Here is a 19,240-nt window from a genome sequence, read left to right as displayed (position 1 = left end):
CATGCCTCCATCGCTCTCTCCCTTGCCTCACCTCCCTTTTTTTTTTTTTTTCTCCCGGCCTCAATAACTCGCTGTCTGTTCTTCCATGAAATTAAAAGCACTCTAAGCTGCTGCTTAATCAGAGTCGGTTTGAGAAAGTGCTGTTGTGACAGAAATTGTCCATCTCAAGTGTGTCTATGTAGTGTACATTATGTATATAAGTGTGTGCTGGAGAATACTTGGGGTATGCTGAAGAGCGAAAGCCGGAGAATGCACGCTCTGTCTTGGGCAGCTTCTTTAAGAGGCTGTATTTGCATTTCTTTGAATGGAGAGCCCCTTATATGTTTGTTCGAGTGCAAGTAACAATATTTACTGATTCTGTGGCAGCTACAGTTGGGTTTTTATCACTGTTGGCAATTGACAGCCACTTTCCTTTGTAAAACACTGCTGCTGTGATGGTGGTACTAATGATCTTGCTCTTGCCATGTACGTCCTTTTACTATAATTTTAGTAAGCTACTTTTTATTTTTACAATTTGCTTGTAAATGTATTCAACTATTTTATGTGGAAATGCTTTAGAAGGCTGGTCTTTTAATGACGTTGAAACACATGGAGTTAGCTCGTGTGTGAAATGCACTATTCTTGTCAATGTTTTATGTTCTGTTCCGTTGCATTATTGTTATTTTACGTTAAATGGTCTGTAACGCGCTTTGTTATACTTACAGCTGTTGTGAAAGCGCTGTATAAATAAAGATGTCTTGTATTCTATTGTATAAAAATTAAGATGCCTTGCCTCATGTACTATTTCATGGGGGGGGGGAATACGATGAGAGTTATGCTGTGAGTTTTAAGTGACATGTAGACTGATCAATGAACCACGACACGGTGAAAATGAAAAAGCTAGCTCTGATTCACTCAGATTCGAAAAAAAGCAAGTGATACCGACAAATCTTTGTTCATTAGTTGTTCAGTCCAACTAAGGATAATATAGACAACTAGAATGGGTTTGTGGGCTTTAGTAATGTGGTGGATTTGTGAAGCTGTGTACTCGAGTTTAAATTGTTGTCTTCCCAGGTTTATGTTCAATCTCGGTTCATACTTGATACATAGACATACCAGCAATATCTTCCCATCTAACTGTTGGCACAAAAGCAAATAAGCCTATACACTGATAAAATTGCCCGATTTAAAGAATAATAGCAAGGTATTATCTTGCATCTGGCCAGCATGTGCTTTGTGTGCAATCTCTACGAGGCTTTCTATTCCTTTTTTGTTTGTTTGTATTCATGAATAGCCTCCATTGTGTGAATGTATTTTTGTGTCTTGGCAAAGTTCTATGTTTACAAAAGCCACTTTGCCAGCTTTCTTCATCGCAGCGAGGCAAACAGCACAGTTGTACAGAATTAACATGACTGTCAGATATACGCAGCCAGAGTAGACAGGTGTCTAATGTTGTACAACATTGCAATTGCTGGTGCGTGGCAGAATAAAAAGCTCACTCGCACACACATACACGGAAGAGGTAACGCCCCCCAAAAAAATATCGTGCTTCTCATGGCCACATATAAGTCGTTTTTCAAAATGCCAACACATGACCACTCCGTCATGTCACTTCAGATTTGTTGACGCGTACATATGGCCGTGACAGACGAGCAAGTGACAAATTACGTGTCATTTGTGATATATGCTTCACGTCCCATTTTCAGAATGGTCTGAACATGGAGAACACCACTCTCCACACACACACACACACACACACACACACACACACACACACACTATCCGCCCAACCCATCTGACTGTGAAGGAAATCGTGGTGAAAGCACTGAAAAGGCAACTGTTAATGTGGCCTATGTCAGTGGTCCCCGACCCCTGGGCCGCGGACCGCCACCATTCCGTGGGTCATTTGGTACCGGGCCACACAGAAAGAATAAATATCTTACTTCCTTACCTTACTTCCGTTTTATTTATTTCGGAATCTGAATGATTTATTTTTTAATTTGAAAATTTACCATTCCTCTGTTACATCCGTCTACAGTATGTCACCCTTGACGCAGCTCATGGTGCACTTTTTGGTCACGTGACAGGTTACCGCTAAAATCAAACCCAGGAGTTTGCGAACAGAGTAAAAACAAACGTCTTTGAAACGTTTCTTTGGGAAGGGGAAAGTGTCCAGCCAGTAGACAGAAGAGGAGCCTACGGCTTTTAAGAAAAAGAAGGCTACATTTAATGACAAATATCCGGAGTCCGACTGAAAATACGGGTTTATTTCAACGGGAGATTCCCACGCACCAAGCGCACTGTGCATAATTTGCGGTGAGGGTGAGTCGTATTTTTCATGCGCTTTGTATCTTATTTTGAAGGCACGTTTAAACGTTACAATAGCAACCAGAGAGTGTTACGGACAGATAGGACGTTCCTCGTGTCATGATTTGGGTTTATTATTTTGTTTCGAAAATACCACAGTTTTCATGCAGGTCATATCATATTATTTTGTTGTATTTATCCGTCGCACCTTAAAAGCCGGTCCCTGAAAATACTGTCTGACATTAAACCGGTCCGTGGGGCAAAAAAGGTTGAGGACCGCTGGCCTATGTCATCGCTGGGAAGCCCAAACTTTCACATACTGTGTCACTCAATAGCTCTAGATGGCAGTAGAGTCGAGTCAAACACATCACTGACAGACTACTGTGTGTGTGTGTGTGTGTGTGTGTGTGTGTGTGTGTGTGTGTGTGTGTGTGTGTGTGTGTGTGTGTGTTATTTCCTTCTCTCCCACACACATGCCTCAAGAAACCTTAGAAAGAATATTGTTGGCTCCAAATCATATTTGTGCCGCTATTTGTCTCGGCAGAATAATATGGTCGTGTGATTATACAATTCCACCTCTTCTCTCTGTTATTGAATGTCATGTTTGACCTGGATTCCAGTACATCTTTTATGATACATTCCCTTACTTGCAACCTGCAATTACATAGAGTAAAATAATAAGGGCCTCGCTCAACAAAGCAATCGGCGCTAGCCCAAATTAGAATTGTATAGTTCGCTTAATTGCCCACTTGTTGGTTTTCATTCCTGTTCTGTTACGACCCTGCCCCGCCCCTTTTCCTCTGCATGCTTTCTTCCCATTTGCTGACAATTTTCAGACGCATTGGAGTATGTCGACCTTCTTCTAGCGTGGGCCTGCACCACTGTACTCTTAACATTTGACAATGGAAAGCTAACCGATTAGAATTGCGTTTCATACAGCACAATCGAAGTGTGCCAAGCGGTACCGTACAGGTCATTTTAACTTTCATAATGAAAATCTTCGCCATGTGTCTTTGCGGGTCACGCAAGGCCGCCAGCTCGCACGATGAATAGCGGCTCACGTCGCGTTGCTGCTGCTCCGTCTTTTCCTCTTTGACTTCTTGTACTCCTTCATCCACCTCCACAGCCCCTCTTCACCCACACACAGGCCCTTCATTTCCACTTGGCCTTTTTCATCCGGATCAATGATCCCCGCTTTCACCCATATCCAGACCCTCTTATTACATGTCCGTCTCTTTTACTCAGGGACGACTAAGTGACTTGCTTCTGCTCAGATCATGACACCATATCATCCGTCACATTTCATTTCACTTCATTTTCGGTCTACTTGTATCTTATCACACATTTCCTCGCATACTGTAGTATATTATTGAATGAATTAGAGCAGATGTGGGCAATTCCAGTCCTGGAGGGGCCGCTATCCTGCATGTTTTCCATCTCTCCCTGTTGCAACACACCTGATTCAAATGAACAGGTTCAATGTCAGGCTTCTGCAGATACACACACACACACACACACAATGAAGGAAGCACTGCCTTCAACAGATGAAACTACAGTACTTGGTATCCGCTGTGTTGCAGTCAATCACAGGATTAATAGCAAGCAAACATGTTGAAGTGGGCACTCTGGTAATCCTTCACCTCAAATGACCTCCATGTTTTTGGACTGTATGGAGAAAATGAAAGCATGTGGAGGAATACATTGGGATAATTACCGAGTACAGCAGGCTCAGATCTTGTCGGAATTGTTCACACCACCGCCCTTTCCATTGATAGGTAGATTTTTATTTATGTCCCCCCCCCCAATTTTTTCCAACAGATTCTTAAAACTACAAGTTATCTCATACAAATGAATGGATATTAGTCTGAGAAATTGTGGGCGGGGCGGTTGGGGCAGGAGAATAATAATTTTTTTAAGTTATGTATGCAGTATGGTGAGACAAAGTTGTCTGATGTTTTCATGTAATTTTGCCCCCGTCGCTAACACACGAGAGCGTAATTCTGACCTCCTTCACTTGAACTGAGATCTCCATGGACATTGTCGTCATTCCAGACATATATACACTCAATATGTGAGACTTAAATCCTTTGTACTTGTCATTGACCAAATACTATTTGACCAACAGTAAAAAAATAAAGTGTGGGATCGCATGTAGCATCAAGCAGCACAAAAGAGGTTAAACTCAGCAGATGACATTAATTACCACACCGTCGTCGCTGCCGCCTAATGACATAAATAGCCTTGACATTTCAAAGCGGATTTACGTGTCCTTTTTATGGTAACCGCTCTGCAGTTTGAGCCTTATCAAGCATTCTTTTTCGAACCCGCACACCTTCTCTCTTGCATATTATTTGGTTTGTCCTCTGGTCGATAATATCCACTTTTTCTCGACCATGCATCCTTGATTTTAGTAGCCCCCTTCCTCTTCTTTCTCCACTCTTTTACCTCTCCCACTCATTGGTATGCCCGCGCATGCGTGTCATCCTTTCCAGGCCAGTCTGAGAGCGAGAGGGAGCAAAAACGAGTGGTGGAGAGTCACTGCTTAGCAATGGAAAGAGAATCCAGCAGAGGGGTCACAACCCTAAATGACCATCCACCCACAGCTACGCTCAATAAGTCACACATGCACACTTCCATTGTGGCAAGGGCAAGAGTACTGACTCCAGCATGTAGAGCAATAGAAAGCTCGAAATGGGTAGACTGAGAAAAGGTGGCAAAGAGCAGGGTTTAGCAATGAAGTGAAAGTCCTTGCGGATAATGCATTATTTTCACAACAGCAACCGCATGAGCCTTGATCCAATTTTCATCATGTTTTGGTTGCTGTAAACAGCATGAGCCTTGATCCAATTTTCATCATGTGTTGGTTGCTGTACATAACTCCATTTTATTTATATTGCGCTTTAACACCAACAGCTGTATCAAAGTGTTACACATAAAACACATGATTATATGAATACAAGAAACCTTCGTTTCTAAATGTACAAGAGTTTCTATTACATTTGCATTTAGCAAACATGAACCGCGGAGTTTTATTCCCTCTTTTTGTGCATGTTGCACGACGATGTGAGTAAATGAGAGAGAGGAGAAAATTTGAATTCTCCAACGACCAGTATGAGGGTGCAAGGATCATAGTTGTTGATGGTCAGGACAGCGAAATGGTAATCTTGCGATTTTAGTGTGCATGACGTTACTGACGTTTGCAACAAGCTGCGTTTGAAAGTAAACAAACGAGTGCAACAGCCGATAGTTTTTATCAGCTCGCGTTCCATTCCATATCTCCTCCTCCATGCATTCGGCTTCACGTTGGGGCGAAGCTCCTCGCGATTGTAGCTTCCCGTGGTTGGAGCATTGTAGCGGAACTTAGGTAACAGACTGCCAACTCACAGGTGCCTCTTTCATCTTCTTTCAAAAAGAAAAGAGAATGCAATTAATATGACTGCGGGAGTAACATCAGAATGGTAAGACAGCTGCGCAAGCAAGTTACGTGAAGATGTAAAATAATTATTCCAGGATTCAAGCAATTTTATTGTCCATCGAAAATACATTTCCACGTCGTATGGCATGGAATACAATACCCAAGGTCCCGGGTTAGCGCAATGATACAATACAAAACAATACAACACATCTTGATTTATATAGCGCTTTCACAACAGCTGCAGCTGTAAAAAAAAAGCGCTTTACAAAACAGTTAACGTAAACTAAAATAATAAACACAACACATAATAAGTCCCAAGACTTGTGAAAATAGAACACAGAATAAGAATAAAAAGAAAACAATAAAAAGATAAGAGAAACGCTAATTCTGGCCACTATTTGTGTATTTTGCCAAATGTTTATTGATGAGATAATAATGACTGCAAACGAAAGGAGAGCTGGGATCACGTGCTTCGGTTGTCACGGAAACCGAAAACAACACAGCTGAACGGACGCGTGCTTCTGGTAAACAACAAACGACAACGAACACGTTTTTTACGACAACTTGATAAAAAACGTTTTAATCTTCTCTTCGGTGCTCTAATAGCCAGCCTCACACCCACTGTTTTAAAAATATCACGTCAGGTGAGTTTAATCTATGTCGCTAATTGACGGTTTATAAATCGTCGCAGACACGAATGTATTTGTGTTTGCCATTATGTTACTTGATATTTTAGAATGACTAAATATGTTTAAGGGTGACTTAATGTTCGTGTGTTAGTGATGTAATATATTTGCTTTGGTGACTCGGCTGCTTGAGATATGTCTGTTTTAAATTAAGCAGTCGTTCTAATCATGTAAATGCTAGTGCTTGTTTATTTATTGACCTTATTACACGCTATTCCTTTTTTTTCGGCTCAACTCAGACTAATAGCCAAGTTATTGAAGCAGCATTTCTCATTTAACTGTTTTATGTTTACTGTCTGAGCCTGTGAGTGGACAATTACCAATGTTTCGGCTTGGACCTACTTTGGTTTCCTGCCACATTAACACCTGCTTTTCGAAAACTCTAAATAGTCCATGTGTGAATGTGAGTAAATACTTGTTTGTCGATCGATATCTGCCCTGTGATTGACTGGTGACCAGTCCAGGGTTTACGCTGCCTCTTGCACAAACTCAGCAGGAGTAGGCTCCATGATCAGTGGCAGACAATTAATACATTAAATCATGATTATAACTTTATGGATAGATCGATATTTTTGCACTGTCATGACAAGATTAACTATTTATCACCATCGCTATACTCTACTCTTATCTCAATAATTGATTAGAATTTTACAGTCTATTGAGGCAGGACAGTGTACGAGCGGTTGTCGTATTTGACAATCTATTGAGATGTGCTCATTGTTCAGAGGTTTGGGATTCAAATCTCAGCTCTGACCTCTGCTTGTTCTCCCAGATCTTGATTGGATTTTCTTCTCTGGTTACTGCACCTGACTATCACTTGCCAAAAACATGTGTGTTATTACATGTGCCCTGCGATTGGCAGATGACTAGTCCAGGGTGTACCCCACTTTAACCCGTTAGGCTCCAGCTCACCCACGGCCCTAATGAAGACAAGAGCTATGGAAAATGGGTCAACGGATGGTCTGTTGATATTCATATTGTAAAATCCGAGGTGAAATCGAAATATTTGCTTTCTTCGATGTTTACCCTTTTGAATGAAACTTAATAACCCGCATTCCAAAGCCCTTATGCTTTCATCTGTGTTGCTGGCTTTTTCTCTGCTCTCGTTATCACAATCCACCCCAATATGTCTCACTTAACTAATTTCTCAATAGCCCTTTAAACAATTACTGCCAGTTCTTTTAACTACCCTGCGAAGCCTTTGGCAACTCTGTCTGCTCCGGTCATGGTTTCTCAGCAGCATCCATTTAGAGGTCATTGACAACAGTGCTGTACTGTGTGTATGTTATTTCAAAGTGAGTGTGAGCGTGCACTTAACGGCATTACGATTGGATCTTATTGCAGAAGTAATCTCCTGGTAATAAGCCACCAGAAAGACGCAGGCTACCGAACCCAAAAGGAGACATGAATTTAAATGACTTTGTGGTGCTTCCCAAAGCAAAATCTTTACAGTTCAGTGCCAGGTAAGTTGAAATAACATCAATGATGCGATTAAAACAAGTTCATCTGTGTCATTTGTCTGCCATGTTTTTTTTTAACTTGCTTGGTGAGACATACACCTCATTTTGTAACTAGAATTACGACAGTTTGCAGTTCAGCATGTTTCGTCACTCCACTGCACTGTCCGTGTGCACTTACCCTGTGACTAACTGATGAAAATATTGATCAGCCACGGCAACACGGATCTGCCATTCGTATGATCCACAATCATTAACGGGCCTCATATAAGTGTGTGTGCGTGCATGTGTGTGTGTTACCCGATAGGAACCCACAAGGCCAGCAGCTGGAGACGGTGACTCTGGCCCAGCAGGGCAATGAGCTGGAAGAGAAACTGCAAAAGCTGAAAGAGAGTATGAGAAGAGAGAAAGGCGAGAGAGGGTGAGTATCAAGGCGGTGGGCATAAAGGAGGCCTGTAAAAGTCAGGGGAAATGGGAGTGGACATTTGAAAGTGTAACAGGAGACAAATAGCAGAAAATATCAGAAATAAGTGAATTTACTTCACGCAGTTAGGGAGCCTCAAATAGTGGCACGGCTGTTTATTTACTTGACTAAGTAGAGTAGGGAATCAGGTGTTTGGTCGGAGTAATGTCATATGGGGAATTATATCTATTTTTTACAAATGCGATTTATATTCATGTATTAAATTAAAATATGCATTGATTACTATATTTGGGGTTCATCAGAGGCACTTTAAATCAGGACGGGTGTGTGCTGACTCCCATTCAACATGCTTTTGAATTTATAAGCGCAAGTGTGGGTCTAAAATTGAAAAGAATAATTGATTGATGTGAGAAAAACATGATCAAAGAGATCTTTTGAATAATTTTCCAGCAATGGGAGTATCATTTTCCTGTGGCAAATGTGAAGAAAGTTATTACTCTTTAAAACTTGCGGGCGTGCTGGAGCCTATCCCAGCAGTTTTCAGGCGATAGGCGGGGGACACCCTGAACTGGTTGCCAGCCAATCGCAGGGCACACAGAGACGAACAACCATCCACGCTCACACTCACACCGAGGGACAATTTGGAGTGTTCCATCAGCCTGCCATATATGTTTTTGGAATGTGGGAGGAAACCGGAGTACCCGGAGAAAACCCACGCAGGCACGGGGAGAACATGCAAACTCCACACAGAAAGGCCAGGGCCGGAGTCGAACCCTGCACCTCTGCACTGTGAGGCCGACATGCTAACCAGTCGACCACCGGGATGTACTCACCTTTCTGAGGTTCTGCATATAGATTAGAACTAAGTGAATCATTATGACCACCTGTTGAGACTTTTCCCGTAATAAGAAAATAACATTACGACTGAATCTGGCATGTTGGTGGGTTGTATTTAGAGGGGCTAAAGAGAGGGATCAGACAGTTAAGAGGCTTATAGGAAAGTCCGGAGAAACTGCCCATTTCACCAGTTGTAATGCAAAAAAAACAACAAAAAAAAAACATGAGTGATGGTTGGAGAGAAAAAAAATCAGGCAGAGGAAGAGGAGGTCGAAGAACACCCAGTAACCAAACAATCTGAGCCACTGAGATATTATCCCCTTTTTACGTTGTAGTTCCAGGCTACAAGTGAGATCACGTCTATACCAATTTACCTCAGTATTAAAGGCCAGGTAAATGTTTGAATGTATAAAGGTGGTGGTTTAGTGGTTCACACCATTGACTTTGTGCAGTTAGACTTGCGAATGATTCCCACACGATGACATTTTTTAAAAAACTGCCTTCTCATTGAGTGCGACCGGTCTGTTTTTGAATCGAAGTCAGCTGGAATAGGCTGCATGACGACGGCAGCCCAACACACCGGCTCCTAATAAATGAGCTATAAATCGGTATGGGAAGAGAGCTCTGTTGCAGCTAAACAGATAAGCACAAGAACGCGGTGCTTCCTGTCACGTTGAAATACTGCAACATTTCCAGCTTCACTGGCCTCATGATGCATGGTGTGGGCACAGCTGCCTGTGTGATTTTGATACAGCAGTCCATAAATCACAGGATTTTGTCTTGCTTATGTCCTATGGCGAGTTTTACAATCAAGAGTTCTTCCAATGTAATGCTTGCCCTTACGTTAGCCACACTGTGACCTGCTAACACACATATGTAAATAACCCAAAGATAGTTTGGTCATTAACTTAAACTTCATATCGTATATGGGAATTTGTCAACATTTCCAGATAGTGCGTTTATAAGTCATTTCCTTAAGTCATTTATAAGATGTTCCTCTGAAGTTTCCTAACATGCAGTGTTGTTTTTATGGCAATCATACCATTTTGAATTGTGACAATAACGTTCAACGGTCACCATAACACATTTCGCGCACATACGTTTGGAGAGCTGATTTAGTTTTCTCACGTTTTGTCAGCAATTTCATATTTGACATTGTAAATGTAATGATAGATTAGCACATGAGCATTATTCCCCAATCATATCATCAGTTCTTTTCTGATTGGCAAAGTACACCTATTTTAATGTTCCGCTTTAGGACATGCAGGATTCTTAGAATGAAATCCTCTCAGTATTCCCCCTCTAAATTTTCCTCCTCAGTACAATAGGAGTGAATCTTTGACAAGCCTGCCCTGCAGCTCTTCAAGCTGTGATTTATACTCTGGGTTCTACGTGTTGTTGTGTTTCTTTATTATGCACCACTTTTGTTTTTCTCTTTGCTTGTCCCCAAGATCACACCGCTCCCAGAGTAGATGAATGGCTTATCCTTGTATTACAGGCGGATTCCGTTATTTGGGCCCCAAAAAATAGCTGGACAAATTTAGTTTGCTAAGAGGAGGTGGAGGCTTGGAGCAAATATTGGAACATCCTTCTATGATCGGGTCTGCCCGACTCCTAGCTGTGGCTTTGACTTTCGGGCTCGAAGAATTGTAGACACTACTAGCGCTTCAATACATAGTTTGTCTTCATGAATTATTTTCCTTACCTTCTCTTTGGTGGAAAATGGTAAAAGCCTTTACAGGAGATAGATTTAGCAGAAAGATAAGTTTTCCTTCTGTGACCCCTGAGAACTTTTATTTTTCAATCGGTCAAAACACACCAATATAAAGCAGAAGGGATGTTTGAAATGAAATTATTACCATTTCATGCAAGTTGTAAATGTAAGTACTGTATGTGCTTCTGAGAGTGTTTGGGGCTGCAGAGAAGAAGGCCTTGCAGGCCCTGATGGCACTCCACTGTAATTATGGCTTCATAAGACCGATAAACAAGATTGTGTGAATGTGCCCTTCTTGTTGAATCTCTAAGAGCAACTTTATTCTTACGTGTGGAGCCGTGTCTCGATTCAAGTGAGTCTGTCTGGATTAGATATTGACATATTTTGCTAATTTAAAGTCCACATAGATTGGGAGCAGGTCCTGAAGGGACAACTTGTCACCCGTGCACCAGCAGAGGTGCGCCGGAGTTGTCTCCCTTGGCGATAGTCAGTTGCCAGGGAGATGGCGCTGGGGCGATTACCTGACACCCACCCTTTGTGTCAGCACAACACACTAACAGAGTTCAGGAAGGTGGCAGCTCTGTCGGCACATTCAAACACACATTCACATTCACACACATTTATTGTTTGACGTTCTGTGACAGGTTGCCAGCTCAACCAAAAATAAACAGCCTTCACAATCGCTTAAATAATTCAATGTGATGAGCGTGAATAACTCCCGTCTGAATGAAGAAGGCTTTTTTTTTTTTTCATCTTCACAAAACTCTTTCGTTAATTTAGTAGTCCTGCTGCATTGTATGTTGCCGGAGAAACTGCTTCGACTACTTCTAATACTTCTCCATGGTTTTAAACCGTTAGTGGTAATTCGTTATGACATTTGCTCATCCATCTAATAATGTCTGTCTGTTGGAAGTATGCCAAATTGTGTGTGTGTTATTGTACATCGATGACTGAAAAACATGATTTATCGACACATCCAAAGTATGACAAGTGACTGATACAAAAAAAAAAGACTTGGGGAGGTGGAGCAAAAGTAAAAAGAAAACTTCCATATTCACTTTTACCATATTACTATACCATATTTTGTGTGTGTATATATATATATATTTACCAACTGAGCTATCCAGCCACTTTGCTGCATATATATATATATATATATATATATATCAGAATCAGATTTATTAGCCAAGAAACATTAACGATATTTTTTTCCCCTCATTGGATTTGTTCCCTTTTTTTTTTTTTTTTTCATTTTCAGTACAATCTACACGTTCGGCAAGATATTTCATTTGTTAGATTGGATCCAAGAATGTGAAGGTGTATCTTTGAATCCAATATCTTTTGAAAAATGACTTTGTTCTTGAAATGAGCTGCTCTGAAGTGGATGCTTCCTCTTTTCACTACATAGCCTCTTGGTACCTGTGCCTTCAATAACATCAATGACTCTCTTTTATTTTACCGGTGGCAAGTGGGTCAAACCAAATGAGGTGAGAAATCAAAACAACAACCAAGATTTATTAGCCAAACAATACACTTCCATGCTAGGTCCAATCCGGTATGTTATCCGTGAGTAAAATTATACAACAGGGCTGTGAATATGAGGCACCAACTACAGAACAACACTGTGAGGCATAGGTAGGCGAGCACAGGCGATGGTAGGGTTGCACTTGGGAAGGCTTATGAGGTCCCGATTATACCGGTGAGTAAAGGATCTCGGGGTCGCATGAGGGAATGTTTAAAAATGAAAGTATTTAAGACTCTAGAGAGGTACATGCGTGTAGAATTGATGATCAAACAAAAATTGACCAATACCTACTCATTGTCTCTCTTTGTTTAGGCAATCAGGAATTTTTCATTGGAAATCAGAACAATTAGCATCAATAAACAGCAGCAGTATGACGCAAGTCACCAAGAAAACCCAAAAGGTAGCAATTTTTTTATGCTTTTATATCTATTCTCCCAACAATTTAGTCGCTGTAACTATTCAGATGTATGAAACTAACTCAATTTGTACCTGTGGTGACATCTATTGGATAGCATTTGAATGTAATACATTTCTAATGCTTCGGGACAATGAACCCATTTTAACATGTACCCAAAGTTTAGAAATAAATGATGTCGCCAACTTGAAAACAGACATGAATGCAAATGTGCCACCCCTGGACTTTGCAGACAAACCTATTGGGTGAGAGCCTGTTGTTGCAAGCGTAAAACTGTTCGTTCCCTGTCCCCAGCAATTGTCTGCAGGCAGGGTGAAGATCCGAGTGCTGAAGGATGAACCTGTAACAGGTAAGTCATCAGTCACGGTCTGGGCTTGATTTCTGCCACTGTATTTCAAAGTGAATGCCGGGTTCCTAAATTTCTCTCAATCGCCCACATGATGGTTAATATTTAAGAAGCTAACAACAAAGCAGCACAGTTGGCTTAAGTAGATGGATGATATTGTCCATCTCACCGTCCTTGCTGCGTGTTTTGGCAACGCTGTCGTTTTTTTTTCGTTTGTTTTGTTTCCATGTCTCTTCTATTTCTTCTATTTCCTATTGCATATTGCTGCAAAGGGTTCCACATGACTTAATGAGAACATGTTCAACTTTAATACAAAAAAGGAAATTCCCCTGAGAAAAGTACATACGTTGATTTGGTGCCAACCTACATCCTGAACAAGTAGGAAGCATTTATTATGAAATTACATGTGTTGTTTTCGGTGCTTGTGCGTTTCCCGAAACGCACAAAAATATATGTTTGTGCAAGAGATAAGCCAAACAAGGTATGGTATGTCATTTTTCGGATGATCAGAAATGCTTCATACGTCATAGTAGGAGCATGACAACGTTTCCCAAAAATGACAAAATGTCAAAATGCTGAGTGTGGATGGAATGGCCACTTCAAGCTTAGTAAAACACACCAAGCAATTTATGAAGTTAAGTCCACTGACTTGCATTAATCTACAATCCTAGTACACTGACAAAAATGGTGTGTTACTCCATTTTATTTTGTCAAGTGGTTGAACAAAATAAAATCATCTGGATCAAAATCATCTACCTTAAAACAAACAAAACGAATCCTGATGATTGAATCGCGTGGAACCACTCGACAAAATAAAATGGAGAAACTTCAACGCACCGTATTTTTCAGCGTATGACACGTTCAATATGCCAGACACACTTGCAAATCTCAGCAACTGGCCAACCACTCAAGACTCGGTCAATGCACCGTGTGCTATGTTTGACGACGATGGTGACATCACGGTCTGTCTCTGCCTCCTTAGCTCCACCTCATCTCCCTCTGTGCGAAACATGTTGCTGTCCCCAGACGACAACCAGACAAAGCAAAATGAAGGGATCATTCTGTGGACAGGGAGACAACAGGACTGATCAGCAGGTATGCAGAAATCCACAGCGCTCGTTGATGGGATGTCAATAAAGTCTTGCTATCCGTTCCATATTTTAAGCCTTTCTTTGTGGGCTGGTTGAATGAATTCTTCAGGTTTTATGGCCTCACAAGATGCGCAAGCATCCACGTGGATCATACTCGATATTGTTTCCTTTCCAGTTTCCAGTTTGCTCTCGGTTATATTATCACGCAGCCTTTTCAGGGGTTTCAGAAGAGAGGGGAGAAAATGTCCCCGCTTTTCAAATAAATCCTTATGATGAACTTGCGCTTTACATATTCCATATACAGCATATCTGCCTATTTTCTGATTGCATTTTTTAATACTACTGTTCCATTTTATGACCTCTGCTGCTTTTAATTCTGGTTTTCTGTTCACTCCCATTCCTATATCAGATGCCCCTCCTGTCAAATAAATGTCCCTTCTCTCTCCCATCTTTTGATATACTCCACTCTGTACCAGATATTAACACCTTTTTTTTTTCCCTTTCCTGTGGGCCTCCTTTGCCCCCATGCGAAATTGGATTCTCTCCCTCCCTCATGTCGCTTGGTGTTTTTCTTTCTTCTTTGTTTCACGCTGATTATGGATTCACTGCTCAGATTTATTCCAATGACGTGTTTGCACCGTACTATCCGATGAGCTTGGTCAACTGACCTTTTTTCATTTTTATTTCTTAAATTAAGTTAATGCATAACATGCACAAATGGTCATCAACATCAACGACGTGCAGAGATGCTCGCGAGAGATTTAGCAGAAAGCTAAGTTTTCTGTCTGTCACATCTGAGAACTTTATTTTTCAATTGGTCGAAACGCACGAGTATAAAGCAGAAGGGGTGGTGCCGACTCACCCACAGTGAGTTCTAATGTAATCTGGTACTTTGCTTGAGTGAAGTTAAATTGCACCTCTATGGGCTATATATATCTGCAGTAACCCTTGTGATGGACATAATTACAAACATTACAATAATAATAATAATAATAATAATAGATTACATTTGCAAGCGCCTTTCATAGCACTCAAGGACACTGTACAACCAAGAGCAAATAATAAAACTACAGATATAATTTAAAATAAAAGTAAAAAAAAAAAAAAAAAAAAAAAAATCACCAGGAAGAACATAGTTCAAAAAAATTAAGTATAATGGCAAACTTGTCACGGTTGAGTTGTTCGGGACCAACGGGTGGCTCTGTAGGGCTTCTCCTACAGCGGCACACTTGTCGGTCATCATGCCATTAGTAGGTTTTCTGTTAAAAGGACTCCTGGGCCGACCACTCAGTGTCGGGTCATTGTCGTTTCTGTCATTGTTGCCGCCACTGTTGCTAACTTTGTCCCCATGGGTTTTGTTCGTTACTTTGGATTATTGTTGTCCCCAGAAATTTGTTTGTTCCGGATTTAGTTTCCTCAGTATTTTGTGAATACAGTTTGTCAAGTTCACCCAGCTCCTCCCTCTTGCCTGCTTTTTGGGGTCCACCACCACCACCACCACGTTCGTGACAAAACTGCTCTCCAGCTTCACTGATGCACCTCCGTCACATCTGAAAATACCAGAAGACAAGAATTTATTGGGGGCGGCATGGTAGTTGACTGGTTAGCATGTCATTTATAATGATGGCATATATCTCTTTGAATCGTTGGAATGTGGGAGGAAATCTGAGTACCCGGAGAAAACCACACACGCACGGGGAGAACATGCAAACTCCACACAGGAAGGCCGGAGCCGAAATCGAACCTTGCACCTCTGCACTGTGAGGCGGACGTGCTAACCGGTCGATCATCTCACCATCCTAAAAATTAATTAATTCACTAATTCAATATTTATGTCTTGCATGACTCAGTGTGCAGGCGAGGGGAAAGTGAATCATCCAACAATATCAAGGAGCTTGTTGCAACACAGTGAAATTATGATTAAAAAATAAATTATTTGTACAATCACAACAACCATTTTGCATCGGCCAGAATGATGTGCCTGAGGTAACTGGCTCATTGTCATCACCACCACCCAACAGCCCTGCTCCTCATTACTCGTGGACCCCACTTGAGATACATCACACACACACACACACACACACACACACACACACACACACCCACACACACACACACACACACACACACACACACACACACACACACACACACACACACACACACACACTATGCTTAACACTGTGAAGTATTCCAGACCCATTCAGGCGAAAAAACAGGGAACTAATTTCCTCCTGCGTTGCACAGAAGAGTGTAGTGATATGCTGCTTGTTGCCTGATAGTATGCTTGATCCCGGGAGAGTGGCTTTAATTTATCCCCTGGTGAAAGAGGGGAAATAAGGGCCAGCTTTATGGCACCATTAGAAGGCAATGCACCCTTGTGCATTCCATTGTTGTACTTTTGCGAAAAACACACACATTCATGCACACGTGCACACACAGAGGTTTGTAACATAGGTATTGAAACATAGAGTCCATCCATCCATCCATCCATTTTCTGATCCGCTTCATCCTCACAAGGGTCGCGTGGGTGTTGGAGCCTATTCCAGCTGTCTTTGGGCAGTAGGCGGGGGGGACACCCTGAACCGGTTGCCAGCCAATCACAGACGAACAACCATCCGTGCTCACACTCACACTGAGGGACAATTTAGAGCACAGGTGTCAAAGTCAAGGCCCGGGGGCCAGATCTGGCCCGCCATACCATTTTATGTGGCCCACGGGAGCAAATCGTGTGTGTCAACGTTCATGATCCTTGCTGAAATCTGTACCGAAATGTCAAATTGTCATGGGTAATAAATAACGTTGAGATTTTACATCGGCCCTCCAAGGGAAGTCATATCTCCGAAGTGGCCCGTGACAAAAAATGAGTTTGACACCCCCGATTTAGTGTTCAATCAGCCTTCCATGCATGTTTTTGGAATGTGGGAGGACACCGGAGTACCCGGAGAAAACCCGCGCAGGTTACTGGGAGAGCATGCAAACTCCATGCAGGAAGGCCGGAGCTGGAACCGAACGTCTGCACTGTGAAGCCAATGTGCTAACCAGGCGTCACCCACCGTCAAGTCTGTAGAGTCATCCCATCTCAAGTCAAATCCCATGTTTTTAACTCTCCAAGGCTGTCAAGTTTCAACTCTTTTAGTGTTTGTAAAGAACCAACTCAAGAAAATGGTGACTTGAACCCAAATCGCAATGACCTAAGTTTCTTATCTCTGCAACATATCTACTCCATACTGGTTGGGTGTTTCGAGCGGGGAAGTTGAATGGGAGAATTTTTTTGCTGGGAAATAACAGTGCTACCCAGTCAGCCAACGATGCCAGTTTGCTTACCGGCCATTGGTGAAGTATGCGCAAAGCAAGGCTTTGAAACCCTACGACTTCCACAGATAATCTCTGAAAATGAAAATTATCCCTTTTCTCAGTGTATACAGGCACCTGTTCATTCTCAGCCCCTCACTCTGACCTCTCTTGCTGTGTGCATGTAGGATTGTACGACATACATCATTTACAGTCACAGCATCATGCGAAGCATGCAGACTTGAGAACACAGAAGAAACATCAGTGTGCATTATAGACGTGGTTTACTAGAGTTCCCCTAATGGGGGCACTAATGCACCATATCACTTTCAGGTGTTCTTAGGCTCTAATCAGGCTCACTATATATATATATATATATCACACACACACACACACACACAGAGAGAGAGAGAGTGAGAGAGAGACCGTCACTGTCAATCGTCAACGGATTAAATGAATTTCAAGCAGGCTGACTGCTTAATACGATTCAATACATATTACACCATATAGTAGGCCTTATATTTAGAAAGTGAGCACACAGTTGACATTGATATGGCACCCTGCACTTATGTCCGCTTCAATGAGGAGCTGCCCAATTAGTTTTTGATTACACTATTGTCACCAAGCATCTACATTGCGCTTTCGTATCAAATGGCAATGGAATTTTTACTTGTTTTTGCCCGCACAAATTGGCAATTACACACACATGGGCTTGGAGAATCTCATTAAATGTCCCTTCCATTTTGTCCCTTCAATGTACTCGGCTATGCAAAGGCAGTAGACAGTATACCGATTAGAATTGGTGATCCTTCATCAGGAAACATGATTTTTGTGACTAATTTAATTTCTATTTATGTTTTACAGTGCTGTTATAGTCGTAGATTAGGGAAGATTAGCGTGAATCTCATTTTGGCACGCTTTCTAATTCAGTGCTTCTCCCTTAAATGTTTTGTTTGTTTGTTTGTTTTATTGCAGATGTTTATTAGGAATTATGATGAAAAGACAAGAGCGGAACTAACTAAAAAGGAACCAAAGGATGCTAAAAAGGATTTTGCCAAATCTCTACTCGGTGGAGAGTATGATGAGGAGGAGTCAGCTAGATCTTTCCAGGAGGCTCTCAAGGAGTGGAGAAACCAAAGGTGTGATAATGCCATCGAACCAGTAACAATCTGGACTCAAACAGGTGAGAAATAATGCAAAATCGTCCTTTAATGTTGTGGTACATCCAAGTTCAACGGCTAAAAATCAGTGATCAATTGGCTTCAATTTAAATTCTATCACCACCATTATAATTCTGTTCTTTGTATTATTATTTTGACACAAACAGTACCCAAAACACTACTTTGAAATCTACGACCTGAGAGAAAAGGGAGATCGGCTGTTGCCGAACCATTTTTTTCCTCATGCCCTTATAAATATATTTTGTGAAAATGTTTTAATTTTGGGCGGCCCGGTGGTCCAGTGGTTAGCGCTTCGACCTCACAGTGCAGAGGTCGTGAGTCCCGGCTCAGGCCTCCCAGTGTGGAGTTTGCATGTCCTCCCCAGGCCTGTGTGGGTTTTCTCCGGGTACTCCGGTTTCCTCCCACATTCCAAAAACATGCATGATAACATGCCCTCACGGTAACCCCCGCTGTCTCCAGCTACATCGAAATTACGGCAAAACTTGTACAACAGTCCTATCCTGCCCGCCGTGTTCATGCGACATCCCAACTTTTTCTCCTCCTGCGCTATTTTCACAAAGTCCCGAGTG

At 41.8% G+C, this 19,240-nt stretch overlaps 1 protein-coding gene across 4 annotated transcripts in view; it reads left to right on the top strand.

Moving 5' to 3' along the window:
* The first annotated feature begins 6,190 nt into the window (after positions 1-6,190).
* zbbx (zinc finger, B-box domain containing) overlaps positions 6,191-19,240 on the top strand; it is a 32,198-nt gene continuing 19,148 nt past the window's right edge. For 3 of the 4 annotated variants that reach the window (XM_019864842.1, XM_019864844.1, XM_019864845.1), the window contains exons 1-7: positions 6,191-6,345; positions 7,732-7,850; positions 8,152-8,265; positions 12,657-12,744; positions 13,054-13,108; positions 14,088-14,200; positions 18,466-18,673. In XM_019864842.1, coding sequence (XP_019720401.1) covers positions 7,792-7,850; positions 8,152-8,265; positions 12,657-12,744; positions 13,054-13,108; positions 14,088-14,200; positions 18,466-18,673 — 637 coding nt within the window. In that variant the 5' untranslated portion in view covers positions 6,191-6,345; positions 7,732-7,791. Of the gene's footprint in view, positions 6,346-7,324; positions 7,348-7,731; positions 7,851-8,151; positions 8,266-12,656; positions 12,745-13,053; positions 13,109-14,087; positions 14,201-18,465; positions 18,674-19,240 lie in introns of those variants that run through there. The other variant, XM_019864843.1, reaches the window with a different exon arrangement.

The sequence above is a fragment of the Hippocampus comes genome, unplaced genomic scaffold (genome assembly GCF_001891065.2).
Source record: "Hippocampus comes isolate QL1 unplaced genomic scaffold, H_comes_QL1_v1.1 scaffold276, whole genome shotgun sequence".
Taxonomy (NCBI): Eukaryota; Metazoa; Chordata; class Actinopteri; order Syngnathiformes; family Syngnathidae; genus Hippocampus; species Hippocampus comes.
The sequence above is the reverse complement of the archived record's forward strand: the minus strand, read 5'-3'. Positions and strand labels throughout refer to the sequence as shown.